Here is a 16122-nt window from a genome sequence, read left to right as displayed (position 1 = left end):
ATCTTGAACCGAACGACGCAGAAATTTGATCGACGTGCGGAAACAACCCTCATTGCTCGGAAGTTTGGAGTGTTCGTAGAAAGTAACCCTTCCCCTGTGTCCTCGTTGTACTCGCCTCGTTGAACACATTCCGACATAGCCCCAGAGCAACGACGTTGCAGTACTAGTACTCAAGAGACTCGGCAGGTATCGACAAGCGCTGTCGATCGATGGTGGGTTCTCATGCGCAGCCCAGTGTCTTTGCTGCGCGACTGAATTCTAATGCCTCAATTTCACCGCACTCCATTCGGAGCGTTGGTAACACTGAGAGCAGTACCGTTACTACACTGTTTTGGCGCCAAGCATTCTCATACAGCTTTCACTTCCAGCTTGGTCACATTGCTTGGAAACGACGCATTCAATGGCAACACCACGGGGTCCTTACCGGTATGAGCTGCTTGCCTCGGACCTTCTCGACGCGTCGGTGTGCACACTTGTATCAACGAAAGCATGCGTCGTCTGCAGGCAGCCTGTCGGGCTGCCAGAACGCTTGAGCAGCACCAACTGCCGCCTCGTACGGTGTCTACAAGCGAGTTGTATCGCAACCTCATCTCAACTGCAATGTAGTGTGGTGACGCAATGTGTCTTGCGTGCACCTTTCTCGTTCCAGTGACAGGCCGCGACGACAAGGTGTCGGTCTGCTCACTATGCTTTCAGAGCCATGAACGACTTCAAGGACCTCATATCGCCGAGATCGAGTCCATGGCGCTCCCCGCGCACCTCGTGCTCTCCGGCCCCAAAGTGTTTGCGCGTCCAGAGGACCTCGTGCCCCCGGATGCGAGCGCTCCCCGCGACACGACGTGTGCGGGGTGTGCTAGGAGCTTTACGCTCCTGCGTCGCCGTCACTGGTGTGCTACGGTACGTCCAACTTGTCGTATTGTTGCCCATCGTATATGAGCTAGTGTGGTCTGGCCTACTGCGAACGGTGTACGTCGAATGGACTCGCGCTGTGGCCAGACGCTACGACGTCCATCGAGATTGAAACGTGCACGACGTGTGCGGCGATCGCGCACGTTGATAAGAGTTATGCGTCGTGCAAAACACTTCAGGCCCAGATTCGCACTCTGGTGACGTCGCCCACCTTTCCTGCCAACACGCAGCAGCTTGCGAAGGACGGGACCCTCTACGAAGCGCTCATCCGCGATACAAAACGCGTGCTGCCCGAGCGCAATTTAGCATCAACCGTGACACTCGTGCCGCCAGGACAGCGATCCGCGTGCTTTGACTGCAAGAGCCGCGTCCGCTTCGGGCTCTGCAAGCGCCATTGCGCCATGGTACGACACGTTGTCTGCATGCGAGACATTCTTGTGAAATGCTACTGTAGTGCGGCGAGCTCTTTTGCGTTTTGTGTCTCGACACTGTGTTTGCGGCGGGAGCGACGCCGCGCGAGCACATGCGCACGGTAGCGCAGTGCTTTGAGTGCCACGCCAAGCAAATCACTGGCGAGAACCCGTGGTTGTCCACATCGACTTAACCCAAGTGATGCGCTTGAAACGAGTCGTCGTATGTCGAGACGCGAGTACATTTACGTCGACGAGGTTGTGGACCGGCTCAACCTAGCGCCGATACGAGCTAAAACCGAAGTGTATATACTGTGCTTTTCGCAAGTGCTCCCGTGAAAACGGATGTATTGTGCGTCAGGCGTAGGGTCCGATCGCTGGAGGTACCGGAAAGCCATGGGAAGGCTTTAACCACTGCGTCTGCTAAGATTTGGAGTCCGCAGAGACAGCACACGCCGTGCCAGGCGTCGAGAGTGTTGCCATGGCTTGGCCAGCAAGCAGTGCGCGCAAAACACATTCCACACGAGCGACACCCCTCCCTTTGAACGACAAGCAGCTCGAATCACCGAGCTCTCTGCAAAACATTGACGCTAAATCGGCCGAACCCAATAACGTTGACGGTGCTATCGCAGTAAATGACATTAGAGGAAGCTTTTACTGCCTCTCTGCACCCTCGTGCGCGACAGTATTCAGCTTGTCCTCCATGCGCCGGACGATTTCCGCAAGCTTATCCATTTGTTCAGCATGGTTTTGGAGCGCTTGGAACATGTCCGCTGTCATGGGGCCATGAACTTGTTGGATGCGAATACTAAAGTCCATGAGCATCGCCCCCGGGTCCGGCGCTTGTGGACGAACAGGGCTCGGCTCCATCGCTGCCTCGGGAGTCGACGGACGTAGTGCGCTCTCGGTGTTTGCGTCGCGCTTGGTGTCCATTTCCTCGTGCAGCAACTTGATCACTGTGCACGTTCGATCGGTCAAAATGATTTTTGACCCAAGTGTGATCTGGCAGAGAATGTATTCGGTGATGTGGAACTTACATGACTGTGAATAAAGTCAGTTTCACTGCCCAGGGGGTCGGGTTGGATCCAACGGCAAAACACAATACAGAGTCGAGATATTCGAATGAGCGTTGTTGGAGCTGCGATTTTCACAAACGGGTTATCGACCTTTGGACCATACTAGGGATCGGCGATACGAGAGGAGTCAGCGGCTTGAAGCCATGGGTTGGGCCCAAAGCTTTGCTTGGCGTTGCACTTGAAGCACTGGGGGACGACATGTACCATGCTCAGTGTCGGCGACGTCGCTGCGAGCTTGGAGAGCAGACACCGCGCACAAAACACGTCCCCACACTACCAGAATGTCAGCGTCACACGCATGGAGCTAACAACACCCAACGTACCATAGCGCAGTGGCGCTTTGGCAGCAGAAAGCGGCCCCAGCTGCCGCACGACCCACACAAGTTGCGTTCGTAGAGGGACACCAACGCGTCCTCTGTCGCGAGGCCGGTCTCGCAGAGAATGCCTTTTGTGTCGAGGTCGAGTGCTATGTACAAGACGCTGTTGCAGTCCAACGACGTTGTATTCGACGGAAAGTCGGGGGCGTGAAAGAGCGCACGGATCTGCGGCTGCAGCACCTTGCACTGGTCGTAGCTGCCGCGGTCTGCAATCGCAATCGAGGCGCACGTCGAGCAGATGCGCACGTCGTAGGATAAGGCGCCGTCAGGGCTCAGTGCGGCGTGCTTCCGCAAGCAGTCGGCGCAGTAGTGGTCGCCGCACTAACCGCAGCCATAAACACGCGCTCATTGAAACAAGGAAAGGCTGACGGTACCGTCGCACACGCGTGGGCTGCGCCGGCGGAGTGAAATGGGCGACAGCAGCGTGCGCAGTCGGTGCTGAACGCGCGTGGTGCCACGACCAAGTCTGCACGAATCGATCGTTGCTCGCGACCAGTGGTCGCCCCACTGCGGTGGTGGGAACTGGTCTCTGGCATGGTCGTGTCGTCGGCGGTGGATTTTTGAAATTCAAGTGTTGAGAGCGATGGCCATTTCCATCCTGAACGAGCCGCACAAAATTCCAAACCTACTCAGTTTCTCGGCCCCAAACCGCTGAGCTCACTCTGATTGGCCAGAAGGAAGTCAATCACGGAAAATCGTCATTTGATAGGCTAAACTTCGGGGCCATCTGAGTGAGCTCAGCGGTTTTGGACTTTGCCCCAGCACCAACGAGCAACATTCCTTCAAAATGGTGTTTGCTGATTCCTTTGTGGGATGATATCAGACAGAGCACGACATGTTTCTTCCCCAGCAACACAAGGGTACTCTGTCCATGGATCATTCCAGTCGTCGCGCTCGACACTAACGAGCTACGCAGTCTGTTGACGCTCGCTACGATGCACGCCGGTGGTAAGCGAGGTAGGAAGAAAAAACAGCAACAACGAGTTCATGGACAAGATTTGGGTGCAACAGACACGCAGTTTCGATCTTCTTCCTGTCGCTCGACCATGTAGTAAAGACAACTCACAGTGGGAGCTTTGGTAAACCACGGCCTGAACAGGATCTTCCTGGCAATGTCAAGTTCTCAAGTCCGCAGTCGTCGATGCAGGTATGTTCGCCTTTCGACTCGGATGCACTCGTCATGGACGGCAGCAACAACAGTCTCCCCGTGTTGAGCTCCCATGTTGCCCCGTCATGTGAAATCGCGTGTCTAGAAACGTGCTTCTATCGAGTTGCACGCGTCAAGGAATGATGCGATCGCTCGCTACGAGGTTTAGCCCATTCGACTACGTTTCTTCCCATAATTTAGCCGATCAAAACGAAGCTACTTTGCACACACATGTCTCAACTTTTGGTAATCACCAAGAATAACCTTGGGTCGCTTGCATAGTTGTCAAGTCGCCACGTACCTGCGAGATGGAAACGAGGAGCGACGTCAATACAAAGGACACAACCCCACTGTCGATTTGCAAGACTACACGCGGGGGCACCAAGCGTACCGAGGATCTAATGGCCGCCCCCAAGGATCGAACCCATACCACCAAGGAGGGCACGATGGACGCGCTGCTCCAGGACCTTCTCAACCGCCCGATCGAAAGTCCCCTCCGACTCACGGTCGTCCCAATCGTAGAACACGACAATTTGCAGATTGCGAAGCTCGCCGAAGCCGTTCGACGTATGGAAGCCACGCTAAATGCGCTCGAGTGACGAGCGAGAGGACATGAACGATTTTGCCACGTGTCCCTGCAAGTTCCGGTTCATAAAGGCTGCAAGGAGATTGCTAGTATGCGAAGCCTTTGTGTGATTATGAAGATAACGCGAAACACGTTAATATATATTTAAATACTGCATAAGTTCTTGTATCAAGCTATGGCCCGCGATGGGTTCCTTCAAGGTGTTGTCCAGACTTGGTCCGCAAAAGCATAGCAAGGTCACCTTTTCTGCGTATCGCCCTGTCCTCTCCGGACCTCTCGAGCGCACCTCTCGCCTAGTCCTTGCGCCTCATGGCGGGCATCGCTCTGTCGCATGCACCGACGCAAGTATGTCGCTCAAGGTCGGACCATATATCTATCTGCTAGAGGCGAATCTACTATTCCACAACATGTGCTAGTATATATAGTTGTCTATTTGTACAATATAAGAACCGAACGATCCTTGGTGTCTTCTACCCTAACCCTATGAGGTGCCTGTATTTAGTCGACTTCAAAGGCTTCCGACGACGTGTGCGACATGGCGCTGCCGCGGGTCGCGACTTCTTGCTGCGTCTGCGTCGTCTTTTGCAAGAGACCTTGGAGCATCACCGCCATGCCCTTGTCCTTGGCTGCCGTCGTCGCTGTCTCGGTCGGTACTTCGATCGTAGCCGCCGCTTTGGCCTCGGCGACCGTCGGCTTGTCGGTGGCGCCCACCACGGGTGCCGCCACCGTCGTCATCTTGCTGTGGTACTTGTGCGAGTCAATGTGGCTTGCGGCCGCGACCGCCAAGCGCTCGATCGTGTCGATCTGCGCACTCGAGAACGTCCGCGCTTTCGTGTCCATGATAAAGACCGTGCCGAGCACGAGGTGCGAGACCGGCGACAGAATCGGCGCCGAGAGGTACGAGCGCACGGCGTGGGGCCCCGTCACGAGCGGGTTCTGGTCAAAGCGCGCGTCGAGGCGCGTGTCGTTGACCGCCAACGGCGCCTTGATGCGGAGCACGTGGGCGCAGAACGCTTGGTTGCGCGGCACGTCGGCAATGCGCCAGCCGGTCGAGGCCTTGAAGTATTGGTGGTCGTGGTCGATAAAGCTCACGGCCGCCAACGGCGCCTCGAGACGCTGCGCGGCGAGGTCGCAAATGATGTCGAGCACATCTTCTTGCTTGCCATCAAGAATGTCAAAGTTGAAGAGCTCGTCGAGGCGCTGCTTCTCAAACGCGACCGTCGGCGGCTTGGGCCACGCGAAATCCCAGTCAAAATCCAGCGGGTACCCGTACGTCATGTCGTGCTGGAGGTGGAGCACCATCGAGTGCGGCGTGGTCGGCGGCGAGCTCCCAGTCGCCTTGGTGTCGGCCACGAGCAGCGGCTGCGGCAGCGCCGGCTGCAGCACGAGCGTGTTGCGCGTCTCGTCCGAGGTCGGCGACCCCTTCTCGCTCTCGAGGAGCTTGATCGGGCCCTTGCCCTTCCCGAGAATGTCCGAGTACCGGATCGAGGTCGGTCGCGTCTCGGTTTTGCGCGCCGTATCGACAAAGTTGTTGCCAAAATGCTCGTAATCCCACGCTTTTGGCGTCAAGTGGATGTAGCTCTGGCGCAAAATCGCTCCGTTCTCGGCGCGGATCGTCGGGCCGTGCGCCGGGTGCGGGACAAGCGCGTGGTGCAACTGGCGGTGCTTCCCGTGCGACGACGTCCGGATGAGCGACCCGCGCGGGACACAGTCGTGTTGGTTAGTGTCCATCGGGTGCACTTGGTGGCGGTCGGCGATGCTCGAGCCGGCCGGTGGCAGCGTGCACGCCACGATGCACGCAAAGCAGACGCGGGTTTTGGTAAAGCCCGTCACGTCCAGAATGACCGACTGCTTCTTTTGTGTGCAGCTGCTGCAGACAACTTCACCACACTAGAGCGAAACGATGAGCACACAAGTTATAACGCGTCATGACGTACGACACGGCAGTTCTTCTTGTGGCGAAAGAGGCCAAAGCGGCGCTTGCAGAGGTAGCAGACACTGCGCGTCGCGTTGGGCACCCACGTGTACTGGGGCCGGAGCTGCTCCACAAAGATCGGGTGGCCAGTCTTGAGCGGCATGGAATAAATACGCTAGTGCGCGGAACGCGGCAAGTAAGTGAATGACAAGCCGTCACCTGCCACGCGCTTGGTGGCGGGTATAAATCCGCTGGTGTCGCGACCACAAGCCCACGCGCCAGTTCGCGACCCATCACCCAGATGGCCCTTTCCAATGGTTATAACCAAATTATAACGCCATGCGACACCGAGGTTGCCGTTCGGTCGACAGTCTAACTGTTAGATCCGCGTGGCGGCCCCATAGAAACGAGCGCGATGCTGGGTTTTTGCAACACACCCAAGCAGGATTCTTGAAGGCTGTTGCGACAGCACCATGGGGTCGGAAAAATGGGTTGTTGCGCAGCAAAGTACCCGAGAAGAAGCCCTGGCGACAGCTTTTGCCTTGCAGAAGGTTCAGTCAGCGCGCTGTCGCCACTCGCCAGAAGCGTATATGCTCAGAGTACCCTTCCAGTACTCGGCGAGGGCTTGGCACATGGTGAAATGCAATAATGCGATGCCGTGATCGCTCCTGAAGTATTCGATCGAACGAGCGCGTCGTCGAGATAGGACAGACGACGACGACGATACGACAGTGGATGCGTAAGCACTCACAATACTCGGTGTTGGGTAGCTTTGGACACGACACCGTGGCGCATTGTACATCACGCCGCGTCGTCATCGACATCCGAGAGAATGATACTGGGAAAGTTCAGCGACGTCAAAGGTGGTGGTTACGAGGTGGTGGTGCCAGCAGAACGAGAACGACCACCGATTCGCAAGGACCGGCTCCATTGTTGAGGGAGCCGCACGGTTCAAATGCAGTGGCTGCGATCCATCCAAGTGCCAGTCGGCGGCGTGAGCAACGCATGCAAAGCAACAACACCAAGGTGCCGCCATCGCAGCAGGCCAGCAACCATCGCAGCTACGTGATGCGTTCGGCCATTGCACGTCGGAACGTCGCCGCAAGCTCAGGACCTTGCGCCCACAGCATGGGTGCATTTACCCGGTGACCAGCACCGCCTCCAAGTATGCAACGCATGCATTAACGTCAGCGCATGCACGAAGGCGATACATCATCTCGTCGGACGATACTAGTGGTATTAGCGCGAGATGCTAACGCTGGCTCATCGTGGTCATGTGGTCGACTTGTTGGCGCGTCCGCGTCATCATGTCCTCGATCGCTTGGAGTCGCCCGGCGGTCGCGACCTCATCGCTCTCGATCCGCAGCATGACAGCGTGCGCCACTTGGGCGAGCAGCCGCAGCGCCTCCTCGCACTCTGACAAAGTCCGCGGCGTCGTGTCCATGACAAAGACGGTCCCAAGGACAAGGGCATTGGGCGGTGACAAAAGCGGCACGGACGCGTAGAACCGAACGTTGGCGGGACCGGCGACCATGGGATTTCGTCGATAGAGCGCACTTTGTGTCAAATCGGGGACGGCAGTCGGTGCCTTTGAGCACAGAACGTGGGCGCAGAGACTCACGTGGCGGGAAATGTCGGCTTGGACAAGCCCCATGCGCGCGGCAAAGTGCTGGTGCGTTGCATCAATGATGCTAATGGCCATCACCGGCGTCTTGAGCAGCGACGACGTCATCTCGCAGACACGGTCAAACTCATGCCACGCACTAAAATGCTGCGCAATCTGATCAAGGAATTGCAGACGCGCGGGCTCGTCGGGCGGCGTCGGCGGCTCGGGCCACGCATTGCTCCACGCTGCCTCGGGCTTGTGCCGTGGCACGTACTCGCCCGGCGCGCCGTTCGTGTCACACTGGTCGAGGCACACGACGCAGACGCGCACGCTGTGCAGCACCTGCATGACGGGCAGGACGATGAGCGTCTCGTGCTCGCTGCAGCTTCGGCAGACAATGCCACCGCACTACAGAGAATGCGAGTGACCGGACAAGAAAGAACGGCGCGTACGATATGGCAGTGGTGACGCCGCCGAAGGAGCGAGAAGGGCTTGCTGCAGATGATGCACTCGGACGCATGGCGCATCCAGTCGTGGTGAATACGTGACGCGTGCACGAGGAGCGGCGGCTTCTTTCCTTGCGTTGCCGGCACCATGCTTGGAAATGCAAGAATCTCACTTTGCATTTCCCAGCGTTTTCCAGCCCAGACAGATGGTGCGTCCGCGGCTGTTGTACAGTGTAGGCAACGACGACGACGACGACGACAAGTCGCTCGAAGCTTTGGCTGCAGGCCAGACAGCTTATTAACGTTAGTGCAGGGCTGCAGCGCCGACGCATCGTCATCAAGCGAGAGGAGGTGCCGTGGGGAGGCAGCGCCGTCCGATGGTACTCGGTGGTAGAGTCTCGTTGTATCGTTCCGTACTAAGCTTAGTAGATACTAGTAGATGCTTTGTTGGCCGCAGTGTGGCCACTCGACCGCAGTCCGAGTCCTTTGACGTCTGCTTCCTAAACACCTACTACCTGCTACGTTGTTGCAACACGGTGTGCACCACAACATCAAGAGCTTGGACTAACGGTAATAAATAGGACGTGGGCTACGGCGCCATGGTGGCCACTTGCTGCTGCGTGCGCGCGCTAATTGTGAGCAGATCGAGAAGCCGCAATGACACTTCGCCGCTCTCGAGCGCTTCCAGGACGCCCCGGCGTGACTCGGTCTGGACCTCGTCGCTCTGCTTTTCCTCTTCGTCGTTATCGTCGTCGAGACGGAGCTGCGGCAAGACGTCGGTCGTTGGAAACGACGTGCCTTCGCTCATGTCAGCGAGCGCCGTCGTATCGATCGAGTCGAAGGTCCGGTCGGCACGCCGCGGCCGGTGCGGTGACGTGTCCGACTCGAGGATCGTCGTCGACGGTGCACGCATGTGAATGCCATCGTCGCTCGCGTTGTCTTCGAGCATGGCCGTCGACGGACGCTGCTCCAATGTCGGGGACGGGCCAAAGGTGACAGACCGCCGCCGGTCGGTCGGGCGGCTCTGTTCCATCGAGAGTTGACAATCTTCAAGGTACAGTTCGACCGACGTCGCGACGTTTTCGAGGGTCTCGCGCGCCCGGTCGCACGCCCCGGGCGACCGCGGGTACTGGTCAAACACAAAGACTGTGCCCACCACGTGGCCTTTGACGAGGACGGGCGCGGCGGCGTAGAAGCGGATCGCTGCCGCCCCGGTCACGAGCGGGTTGTGCTGAAAATGCGCATCAAACTGCAAATCGGGGATCGCGACCGACGTCTTGGTGACGAGCAATGGCGCACAGAGACTCACGTGGCGCGCAATGAACGTTTGGAGGAGCCCAAGGCGCGCTTTGAACCACTGCCGGTCGGCGTCGATAAAGCTAATCGCAGCGACCGACGTCTCGAGCGCTTGGGCTGCTGTCTCGCACATGATGTCGCACGTGTCATCGGGCGGCGAGTCGAGAATGTTGAGCTTGTACAGCTCGCGTAGCCGCTGCGCTTCGTCCGGTACGGTGGGCGGGGACGGCCACGGGTAACCCCACTCGGGCGGCGGGGCGCCCGACGACGAGACCGTCGAGGACGCGAGCGGCGGCGGTGGGGCCCTGTCCCGAAGCGCTGGCGACGACGCCGTGTGGTGGCGCGACGGCAGGTCAAACGATGGGCGGTCGGGGCTCATGGCGCCAAAGGTGGCAGCCGGCGTCTCGTCGTCGTCGGTCGCCAGGATGACGCATGCATAGCAAACGCGCGTGTTCGTGACGCCGCGCCCGCGCACGACTACGAGCTGCTGGTGCTCGGTACACGAGTCGCAGACGAGCTCGCCGCACTACATTCGTCGACGCGCATCATGAGCCATGGATACGACAAACAGCAAAGTCGGTGTTACCACGCGGCAGTTGTGCTTTCGCCGGTACTTGTTGAAGTACTTCTGACACACGTAGCAGGCGACATCGTCGCGCTTCCAGAATCGGCGCTCCGTGAGGCCGCTCACGTAAATCGGCGCCTCCTTCGCCGACGAGAGCAGCATCGGGTCCATCACGCTTGTGCCAAGGAGCAGAATGGAGTGGCGTCACACCCAGCGCATAAAAACCAGCGAGTTACAGGCCATGCGGCCCGCCGATTGGTCAATACGAAGCATCCGGATACGCGCCGACGGGATCAGATGATTGCCGACTGGCTCGCCAGGCGCCGTGGAGGTGCCCAGCTGGCGCCATGGCTGCGTTCGAGGGCATGGACTAGATGCCTAGGCTAGGCTAGCAGCAACGGCGTCAGTGGCGTCGCCGGGGCCGCCAACAGACACGACGCCACCGTGGTGTCGCTACGCTATGCCACTCTTGTCGCGGCGACATCAGCTTCGCTACCGTAGGCAGAGCACAAGTTACACGTGGGTGTACAGTGTACAGCGCGCTATGCATTGTGACGCACAAGTCGTTTTGTTGGTCTCGTCGTTCAATTGTTATATTTGCCGTTGGGACACGATACATGATATTGACTCGGTCGCGTGGTCGTCTCTCGCTCGTTACGTACCATGAGCTCCTTGTTGGGAGCTTTCCGCAGCGCCACCAGGCGCAGTGTTACAGTGCGCACAGCGCGACGCGTCATTTGCCCTTTCTGCGTCGGTTGTGACCTCGTGTCTTTGTTCTCGCGTCTCGTAGATGTACTAGAGGTAGGCCGTGGCTACTACGAAATGTAGTGTAAATTATACTCGTATCTAACCGCGTCAACAACCAAAGGCGGTTGCTGCAGAGCGTGCGATCGAGTTTCCGTTGTCGTCGTCGTCGTTGGCGGCATGCGAGCTATAGTATAGGACGTCAAGACGGTGGCCGTTGAGTTGCATGGTACACTGTAGCAACCGCGGTTGTGGTTTGGTAGCATACTGTAGTGTAGTTTCGGTCTTTCAAAGTGGTATGCATCGTCCAAGTTCAAGCCGATGCATCATTGATCGTAGCAGCCGCAGCCCAGCAAGGGCACTCAGTCCTTGAGCTTCGTGGTGGCGGGTCATGGGCGCTCGGGCAGTCTCGCATGCACAGAGATCGCACACTCGAGCTCGTATGGCTTGGGCGTTCAATGACGTGGCGCCATCTCCTCGCAAACATCAGAACTGAGTCGATGAGCGTTTTACTACGGTCTACACGATACTACCCTCTCGGCGGTTACAAAAGGAAGCGTTTCGGCCGGGATCTGGCACGAGAGGCCGCCACGTCACCTTCCTCAAGCCGACTTGGAAATCGACCGGTTGATCGTGCCAACGCAGCGAATCGGTGCCTTGAGGATACCACGGCGCTGGAATGCCTCGACGAAGCTCACGAGGTCCGAGAAGATCTCGGTCGTCGCATGTACTTCGTGCGGTGGTGCGAGCGAGTACGCGCCCTATCCCATTCGGTGAGCTACAGTGTTGTCAACGAGCGAAATAGGTACTGAGTTGAGATGGTAGATGAGGTTGTGCTGGTACACACCCGGCGTCATGCGCGCCGGCACAAACGAGACGCAGTACGCCTTCTGGGCCGAGCTGTACCGGATCAAGAACGCGCCGGGCTGCGCGTTGCGCTTGAGGAGCGCTTGGGCTTGGTCGCGCGAGATCTTGCCGTGGAAGAAGCTAGACGACGGTACGTGACCCGATACGAGTCGCGACGACGAGGACGGACCTCTGGAGACCGATTTCGCGGATGCTAAGGAGTCGTTGGGCCAAAAGGAACGTGTCGTCCGTGTTGAAGAACATCATCATGTCCATGGCCGCCAAAAAATGCGTCTCGTCAATCAGTTGCTACGAGATCGTCGTGTGCGCCATGCTCGCCTCGTTGAACTATACCTCGAGGTGCTGGCGGGCGTGGCGCACAATGTAGATGCGTGCGCGGCGCGTCGCGGTTTCCCGCGCTGTCTCGAGGTCAAAACTACATACCATCATCATCGATACTAGGATGGACAACTTGTCATCTCGAGTCGTACTCGAGTTTGGAGAAATCGACACCCGTCTTGACACTGCGCTGGTACTCGTTGTAGCACCAGACACCGATCGCGTAGTGGCCGTTCCTGCACACAAAGAGGGTCTGTCATCCTAACACGATAGAGCGGACGATGACGCACTCGGCGTCGACGAAATATGGACCCGCCGACTTGGCGTCCTGCAGCCAATCCAAGACGCTCGAGTGGAACGGCTTGATGATGTCGCTGTCGGTTATGTAAAAGAGCGACCCAAACCATGCCAGAATGTCTTGCTGCTCGTAGACCTACCCCGCGTCTTACGAATAATGTCGCGACAGTCTGCGTACCGCAAGCGCCAAGATGGAGCGGAACATCGACAGCGGCAGCGGCTCGTTGGCGGCACAGAGCACTTCAAGTACGGGGCGGATCGTCTTCTACGTCGATACCGGCTGCGTCATTATCGTCCATACCTTGCATCAAAGACAACCTTGTAGTACTCGATGGACGGAAACTGCGCATCAAAGCAGTGCTGAAGGCAGCCGCCCATGGAGGTTGGGAACGCGTCGAGCTGGTTCAGCTGGAGCTGGCCGACCGCGATCGCGTTCACGAGGTGGCGCGCGTAAAGAAAGAGCCCTTCGGAGCGCGCTGCAATGAAGTCGACGATCTCGTTGCGCTTGCTTTGGCTCTCGGACGTCAGTTGCGGCGTCAGCGCGAGATGCAAATACGCCTTGATGTCGAGCTTCGAGTCTGGAAGCGATGGGTCCAGCGAGACCGCGGGCGGCATGTACGCCTGGAGCGTCTGGAGCACACTCGGGTCCTCGCGTGTCCCAAAGACGAACCGCACCCACGACGGCCAGAGGTCCATGTGGGCCGTGAGCGTGGCGACAAAGCCCGGTTCAAAGCAGTCGATGCCATCGATGAGCAGCACCTACAAGCATCAATGGTCGAATTTTTGAAATTCTTGGAAATAGGGTTGAAATTCGGTGCAACCGAGTGGGAAAATGTTGGAAAAATTTGGTAAAATTGGCATCGTACCAGAATCGACGCGGGGTGCGCAATCGCACTCAGCGGTGCAATCAAAAGAGCGTGGATGAGGTCGACGAGCGACTTGACGGGCACGATTTCTTCGAGGGGCTCTTGAGAGCTAGGTCAATTTTTGATAGTGGAGAATAAAGACGTGGCGAAGGTGTACTTGATCACGTTGGCATATTCGGGCAGCTGCGTCGAGAGCTGGTACACAAGGCTGAGCACGCACCGGCGCGCGCTCTGCGTCTGGTCTTCTTCGTGCGACGCCAAGTGGAAGGCTGCAATTTCCGGGCGGTTTTGAATAATTTGGGCCATAATAGCACTTTTGCCCGAGCCAATGACACCCGACATGACAAAGATGCGGCTCCCGTTCGGTGTCTGGACCCACGCATCGTATCTATTCAACATATGGATAGTATACTTACGAAGAAAGTTGCGAGTCAAGTACTTGGCGAGGACCCACTCGCGTGCGACAAAGAGCTGCGTGAGCTTGGAAATCTACGCAAGTGTCGTTTAGGCTGTAGACCGCAAAGCATCCGCGCGACGTACCTGCGACTGGAACGAGAACGGCGAGAGCAAGCTAGCGGCATATGAGCCACAACGATCGTACAATCCAACGATGTGTAGTAGGTACCTAAACAGCCGCGCTTGCTGGCCGTCGTGATCAAGGCCGATTTGGCCGTCGAGGGCCGAGAGCAGCTGGTGGTAGCGGGTCTTGTACCGGGCTTCATGGAGGCCCCACGCGATCTCATTTGACGCCTCGTGACGGTGGACCGCACACACGTCGCACATGTCAAGCCACTGGATGCGGCAAATGCTCAGCGGAATCTCGCACGGACGCAGCATGAGCGGCACGAACCCAAGGCCCTTGGACATGGCGAGCGAGATCTCGTTGAGGCAGACGCCGTGGGGTCGACCGACGCTGCCCGGCGTAATGAAGAGCACGAGCTTGCCGTTCTTCTCTTCTTGGGCCCAGTCGAGCGCCTTGCGACGCGCGTCTTCGTGCTCGGCCGCCATGCGCGGTCGCAGCGGCTGCAGCGAGACGTCGTGGATCGCAAAGCCTGCGGCAGTCAAGTCGGTATACAGCCGACGCGCTAGCTCCGTGCACTTCTCGCCAAAGCTAAACACAAAGCGCGAGTTGGCCGCGCCGGCCTCGGGCTTGAGCGCGGCGACCGGCGGCGAAGGGAGGCTCTGGGGGAGGCACAAGCCGACATTGTCGACGCCGGCAATGGCGGCCATGGGATATGCAAGCATGCTGTCGCACTATGCATACACTATGTTTCGAGTCGCGTCCAACGAAGAAGGACGTACGAGCTCGAGGAGGCTGAGGCAGCGGGTGACGCTGTCACGGAACGCGGCGCTGTGCACAACCGTATCGAGGCGCGCGTTCCAGGCGTCGAGCGACTCTTCGTCGTCGCGCGTTGGCACCACCGACCGCATGTCAAAGTACGGCAGGTGCGAAATGGACGCGGGCGGCTCGCACGCGGCGAGGAAGATCGGGAAGATGCTCAGACGCAGCGTGATGGCTATGCACACAGGTCGAGGAGGTGAGACGACGATCGAAACGTGTGGCGGCGTCTACCCCGCGCGATTTCGTTGAGGCAATAGCCGTCCGGGCGCCGAAGCGCGTGCGGCGTCATGAGCAGCAAGACACGGCCGTGCTCCTGGGCCTCTTTCACGCGGTTGAGGCCATTGGATATGTCTGTTTCCCAGTCGCAGCCTGCATGATCGATAAGAGGTGAGTCGAGGGACGCAAGTACCTGGCGTCAGCTGCTCGTGGTCGACCCAGACGTAATGGCCTCGCTCCTGCACTAGACAAAGGTATTAGCCGCGCCCCGGAACCAAGGTGTGGCGTACGCTGCGTCTTGATGGCCATGGCGAGGGGCTGGTAGTGGTCGTGCCCATCTACGCGTCTGCGTGAGGCCATGTGCCATGGAGCGCGGTTCGCCGACACGAGAGGAAGATCTTCAACTTTGGCCGCGTGTAGCCGACGAACGAGACGAGCTGCGCGCTCGACGCCGCAGCAAACGTATGCTCACAGGCGCCGCAGATCCAGAGCAGCCGGCGCTCGAGGAGCAGCACCGAGGACGCGTGGCAGCACGGGCAGCTCGGCTTCTTGGTCGTCGTCGTCATCATCCAATATCACAAACTCGTGTCTGTGTATGCGTCGTATCCGGACGAGTGTCCTTATCCGGACAACGGATTCCTATCCGGATGATGTATCCATATCCGGTTCTCGCCAAGGTCCAACGCGACACAGGCGCAGCGTGACGACGCTCTTGTCACCTGCATCATCACGCCACGCCGCCTGTAATAGGCGCCATGACCACGTGACCCTCAGCCTTAAGGTCTTACGATGACCAAGGACAAATCTTGACGGGTTCCAAGCCGTCAATTTCCGTGGTTTTATAACGAAGTTATGGCTAAAAAGACTTATACTTATTGCGATGAACCGCAGATAGGGGTGTCGGCGGCAAGGCGACAGGCGGGTGCGTAGTCGTACAACTTGCTAATGACAATGGCTGTTGCTCGCTCCTCTCGCTGCGCAGCGAGCTGTTGCAGCAAGAATCCTGGTCGGTCAACGTATCCGGATGGCGTACTTATATGAGCAATAGCTATCTCCGAGTTGAAGCTCTCGTAAGTGCGGCTGCCGAGTTTTGACCAATCCGGGGCGGCGCTGCGACAAAAAGAAGAATTCGATAAATC

The 16122-nt window shown here is 58.1% G+C and overlaps 6 protein-coding genes across 7 annotated transcripts; 1 reads left to right on the top strand and 5 right to left on the bottom strand.

The window, feature by feature from the left end:
• Positions 1 to 284: 284 nt before the first annotated feature.
• Positions 285 to 1646, top strand: SDRG_07988 (hypothetical protein). Its single transcript, XM_008613853.1, has 4 exons — positions 285 to 553; positions 607 to 897; positions 942 to 1313; positions 1364 to 1646. The coding sequence occupies exons 1-4, from the start codon at positions 401 to 403 to the stop codon at positions 1511 to 1513; spliced, it is 966 nt and encodes a 321-aa protein (XP_008612075.1). The 5' UTR covers positions 285 to 400; the 3' UTR covers positions 1514 to 1646.
• A 679-nt stretch (positions 1647 to 2325) lies between these two features.
• On the bottom strand, positions 2326 to 3409 carry SDRG_07987 (hypothetical protein). Its single transcript, XM_008613852.1, has 3 exons — positions 3147 to 3409; positions 2719 to 3093; positions 2326 to 2668 (listed from the first exon to the last, which is right to left on the bottom strand). The coding sequence occupies exons 1-3, from the start codon at positions 3306 to 3308 to the stop codon at positions 2498 to 2500; spliced, it is 708 nt and encodes a 235-aa protein (XP_008612074.1). The 5' UTR covers positions 3309 to 3409; the 3' UTR covers positions 2326 to 2497.
• Positions 3410 to 4913: 1504 nt separating this feature from the next.
• On the bottom strand, positions 4914 to 6690 carry SDRG_07986 (hypothetical protein). The gene is made up of 2 exons (XM_008613851.1): positions 6443 to 6690; positions 4914 to 6395 (listed from the first exon to the last, which is right to left on the bottom strand). Exons 1-2 carry the CDS (start codon positions 6581 to 6583, stop codon positions 5004 to 5006), a joined length of 1533 nt encoding a protein of 510 aa, XP_008612073.1. The 5' UTR covers positions 6584 to 6690; the 3' UTR covers positions 4914 to 5003.
• An 890-nt stretch (positions 6691 to 7580) lies between these two features.
• Positions 7581 to 8637, bottom strand: SDRG_07985 (hypothetical protein). The gene is made up of 2 exons (XM_008613850.1): positions 8479 to 8637; positions 7581 to 8434 (listed from the first exon to the last, which is right to left on the bottom strand). The coding sequence occupies exons 1-2, from the start codon at positions 8620 to 8622 to the stop codon at positions 7673 to 7675; spliced, it is 906 nt and encodes a 301-aa protein (XP_008612072.1). The 5' UTR covers positions 8623 to 8637; the 3' UTR covers positions 7581 to 7672.
• A 372-nt stretch (positions 8638 to 9009) lies between these two features.
• Positions 9010 to 10550, bottom strand: SDRG_07984 (hypothetical protein). Its single transcript, XM_008613849.1, has 2 exons — positions 10355 to 10550; positions 9010 to 10294 (listed from the first exon to the last, which is right to left on the bottom strand). The coding sequence occupies exons 1-2, from the start codon at positions 10502 to 10504 to the stop codon at positions 9062 to 9064; spliced, it is 1383 nt and encodes a 460-aa protein (XP_008612071.1). The 5' UTR covers positions 10505 to 10550; the 3' UTR covers positions 9010 to 9061.
• Positions 10551 to 11128: 578 nt separating this feature from the next.
• SDRG_07983 lies at positions 11129 to 15551 on the bottom strand (the record flags this gene model as incomplete). 2 transcript variants are annotated; one of them, XM_008613847.1, is made up of 19 exons in its annotated part: positions 11129 to 11264; positions 11311 to 11838; positions 11887 to 12064; positions 12114 to 12232; positions 12278 to 12359; positions 12415 to 12498; positions 12553 to 12695; positions 12738 to 12824; positions 12878 to 13318; positions 13426 to 13534; positions 13583 to 13813; positions 13865 to 13914; positions 13966 to 13996; positions 14051 to 14679; positions 14728 to 14942; positions 14999 to 15136; positions 15177 to 15227; positions 15274 to 15321; positions 15369 to 15551. In XM_008613847.1, coding segments are annotated over 18 exons (2978 nt in total), but the record flags the coding sequence as incomplete, so codon positions are not given. The 2 variants fall into 2 exon arrangements, with proteins under 2 accessions (XP_008612069.1, XP_008612070.1); XM_008613848.1 differs by having other exon boundaries at positions 15371 to 15551.
• Between the last annotated feature and the right edge of the window lie 571 nt (positions 15552 to 16122).

Source organism: Saprolegnia diclina (genome assembly GCF_000281045.1).
Source record: "Saprolegnia diclina VS20 unplaced genomic scaffold supercont1.23, whole genome shotgun sequence".
NCBI lineage: Eukaryota > Oomycota > Saprolegniomycetes > Saprolegniales > Saprolegniaceae > Saprolegnia > Saprolegnia diclina.
Note: the sequence above shows the minus strand (reverse complement) of the source record. Positions and strands in the feature narration are given on the sequence as shown.

Coding starts and splice junctions, on each gene's coding strand:
- SDRG_07987 (XM_008613852.1), bottom strand. CDS start 3,308: ATGCCAGAGACCAGTTCCCACCACCGCAGTGGGGCGACCACTGGTCGC. Junction 3,094..3,146: donor CAGCCCACGCGTGTGCGACG/GTACCGTCAGCC, acceptor GGCTGCGGTTAG/TGCGGCGACCACTACTGCGC. Junction 2,669..2,718: donor CAAAGCGCCACTGCGCTATG/GTACGTTGGGTG, acceptor ACATTCTGGTAG/TGTGGGGACGTGTTTTGTGC.
- SDRG_07988 (XM_008613853.1), top strand. CDS start 401: ATGGCAACACCACGGGGTCCTTACCGGTATGAGCTGCTTGCCTCGGAC. Junction 898..941: donor GCCGTCACTGGTGTGCTACG/GTACGTCCAACT, acceptor TATATGAGCTAG/TGTGGTCTGGCCTACTGCGA. Junction 1,314..1,363: donor GCAAGCGCCATTGCGCCATG/GTACGACACGTT, acceptor ATGCTACTGTAG/TGCGGCGAGCTCTTTTGCGT.
- SDRG_07986 (XM_008613851.1), bottom strand. CDS start 6,583: ATGCCGCTCAAGACTGGCCACCCGATCTTTGTGGAGCAGCTCCGGCCC. Junction 6,396..6,442: donor ACAAGAAGAACTGCCGTGTC/GTACGTCATGAC, acceptor GTTTCGCTCTAG/TGTGGTGAAGTTGTCTGCAG.
- SDRG_07984 (XM_008613849.1), bottom strand. CDS start 10,504: ATGGACCCGATGCTGCTCTCGTCGGCGAAGGAGGCGCCGATTTACGTG. Junction 10,295..10,354: donor GAAAGCACAACTGCCGCGTG/GTAACACCGACT, acceptor CGACGAATGTAG/TGCGGCGAGCTCGTCTGCGA.
- SDRG_07985 (XM_008613850.1), bottom strand. CDS start 8,622: ATGGTGCCGGCAACGCAAGGAAAGAAGCCGCCGCTCCTCGTGCACGCG. Junction 8,435..8,478: donor GGCGTCACCACTGCCATATC/GTACGCGCCGTT, acceptor CATTCTCTGTAG/TGCGGTGGCATTGTCTGCCG.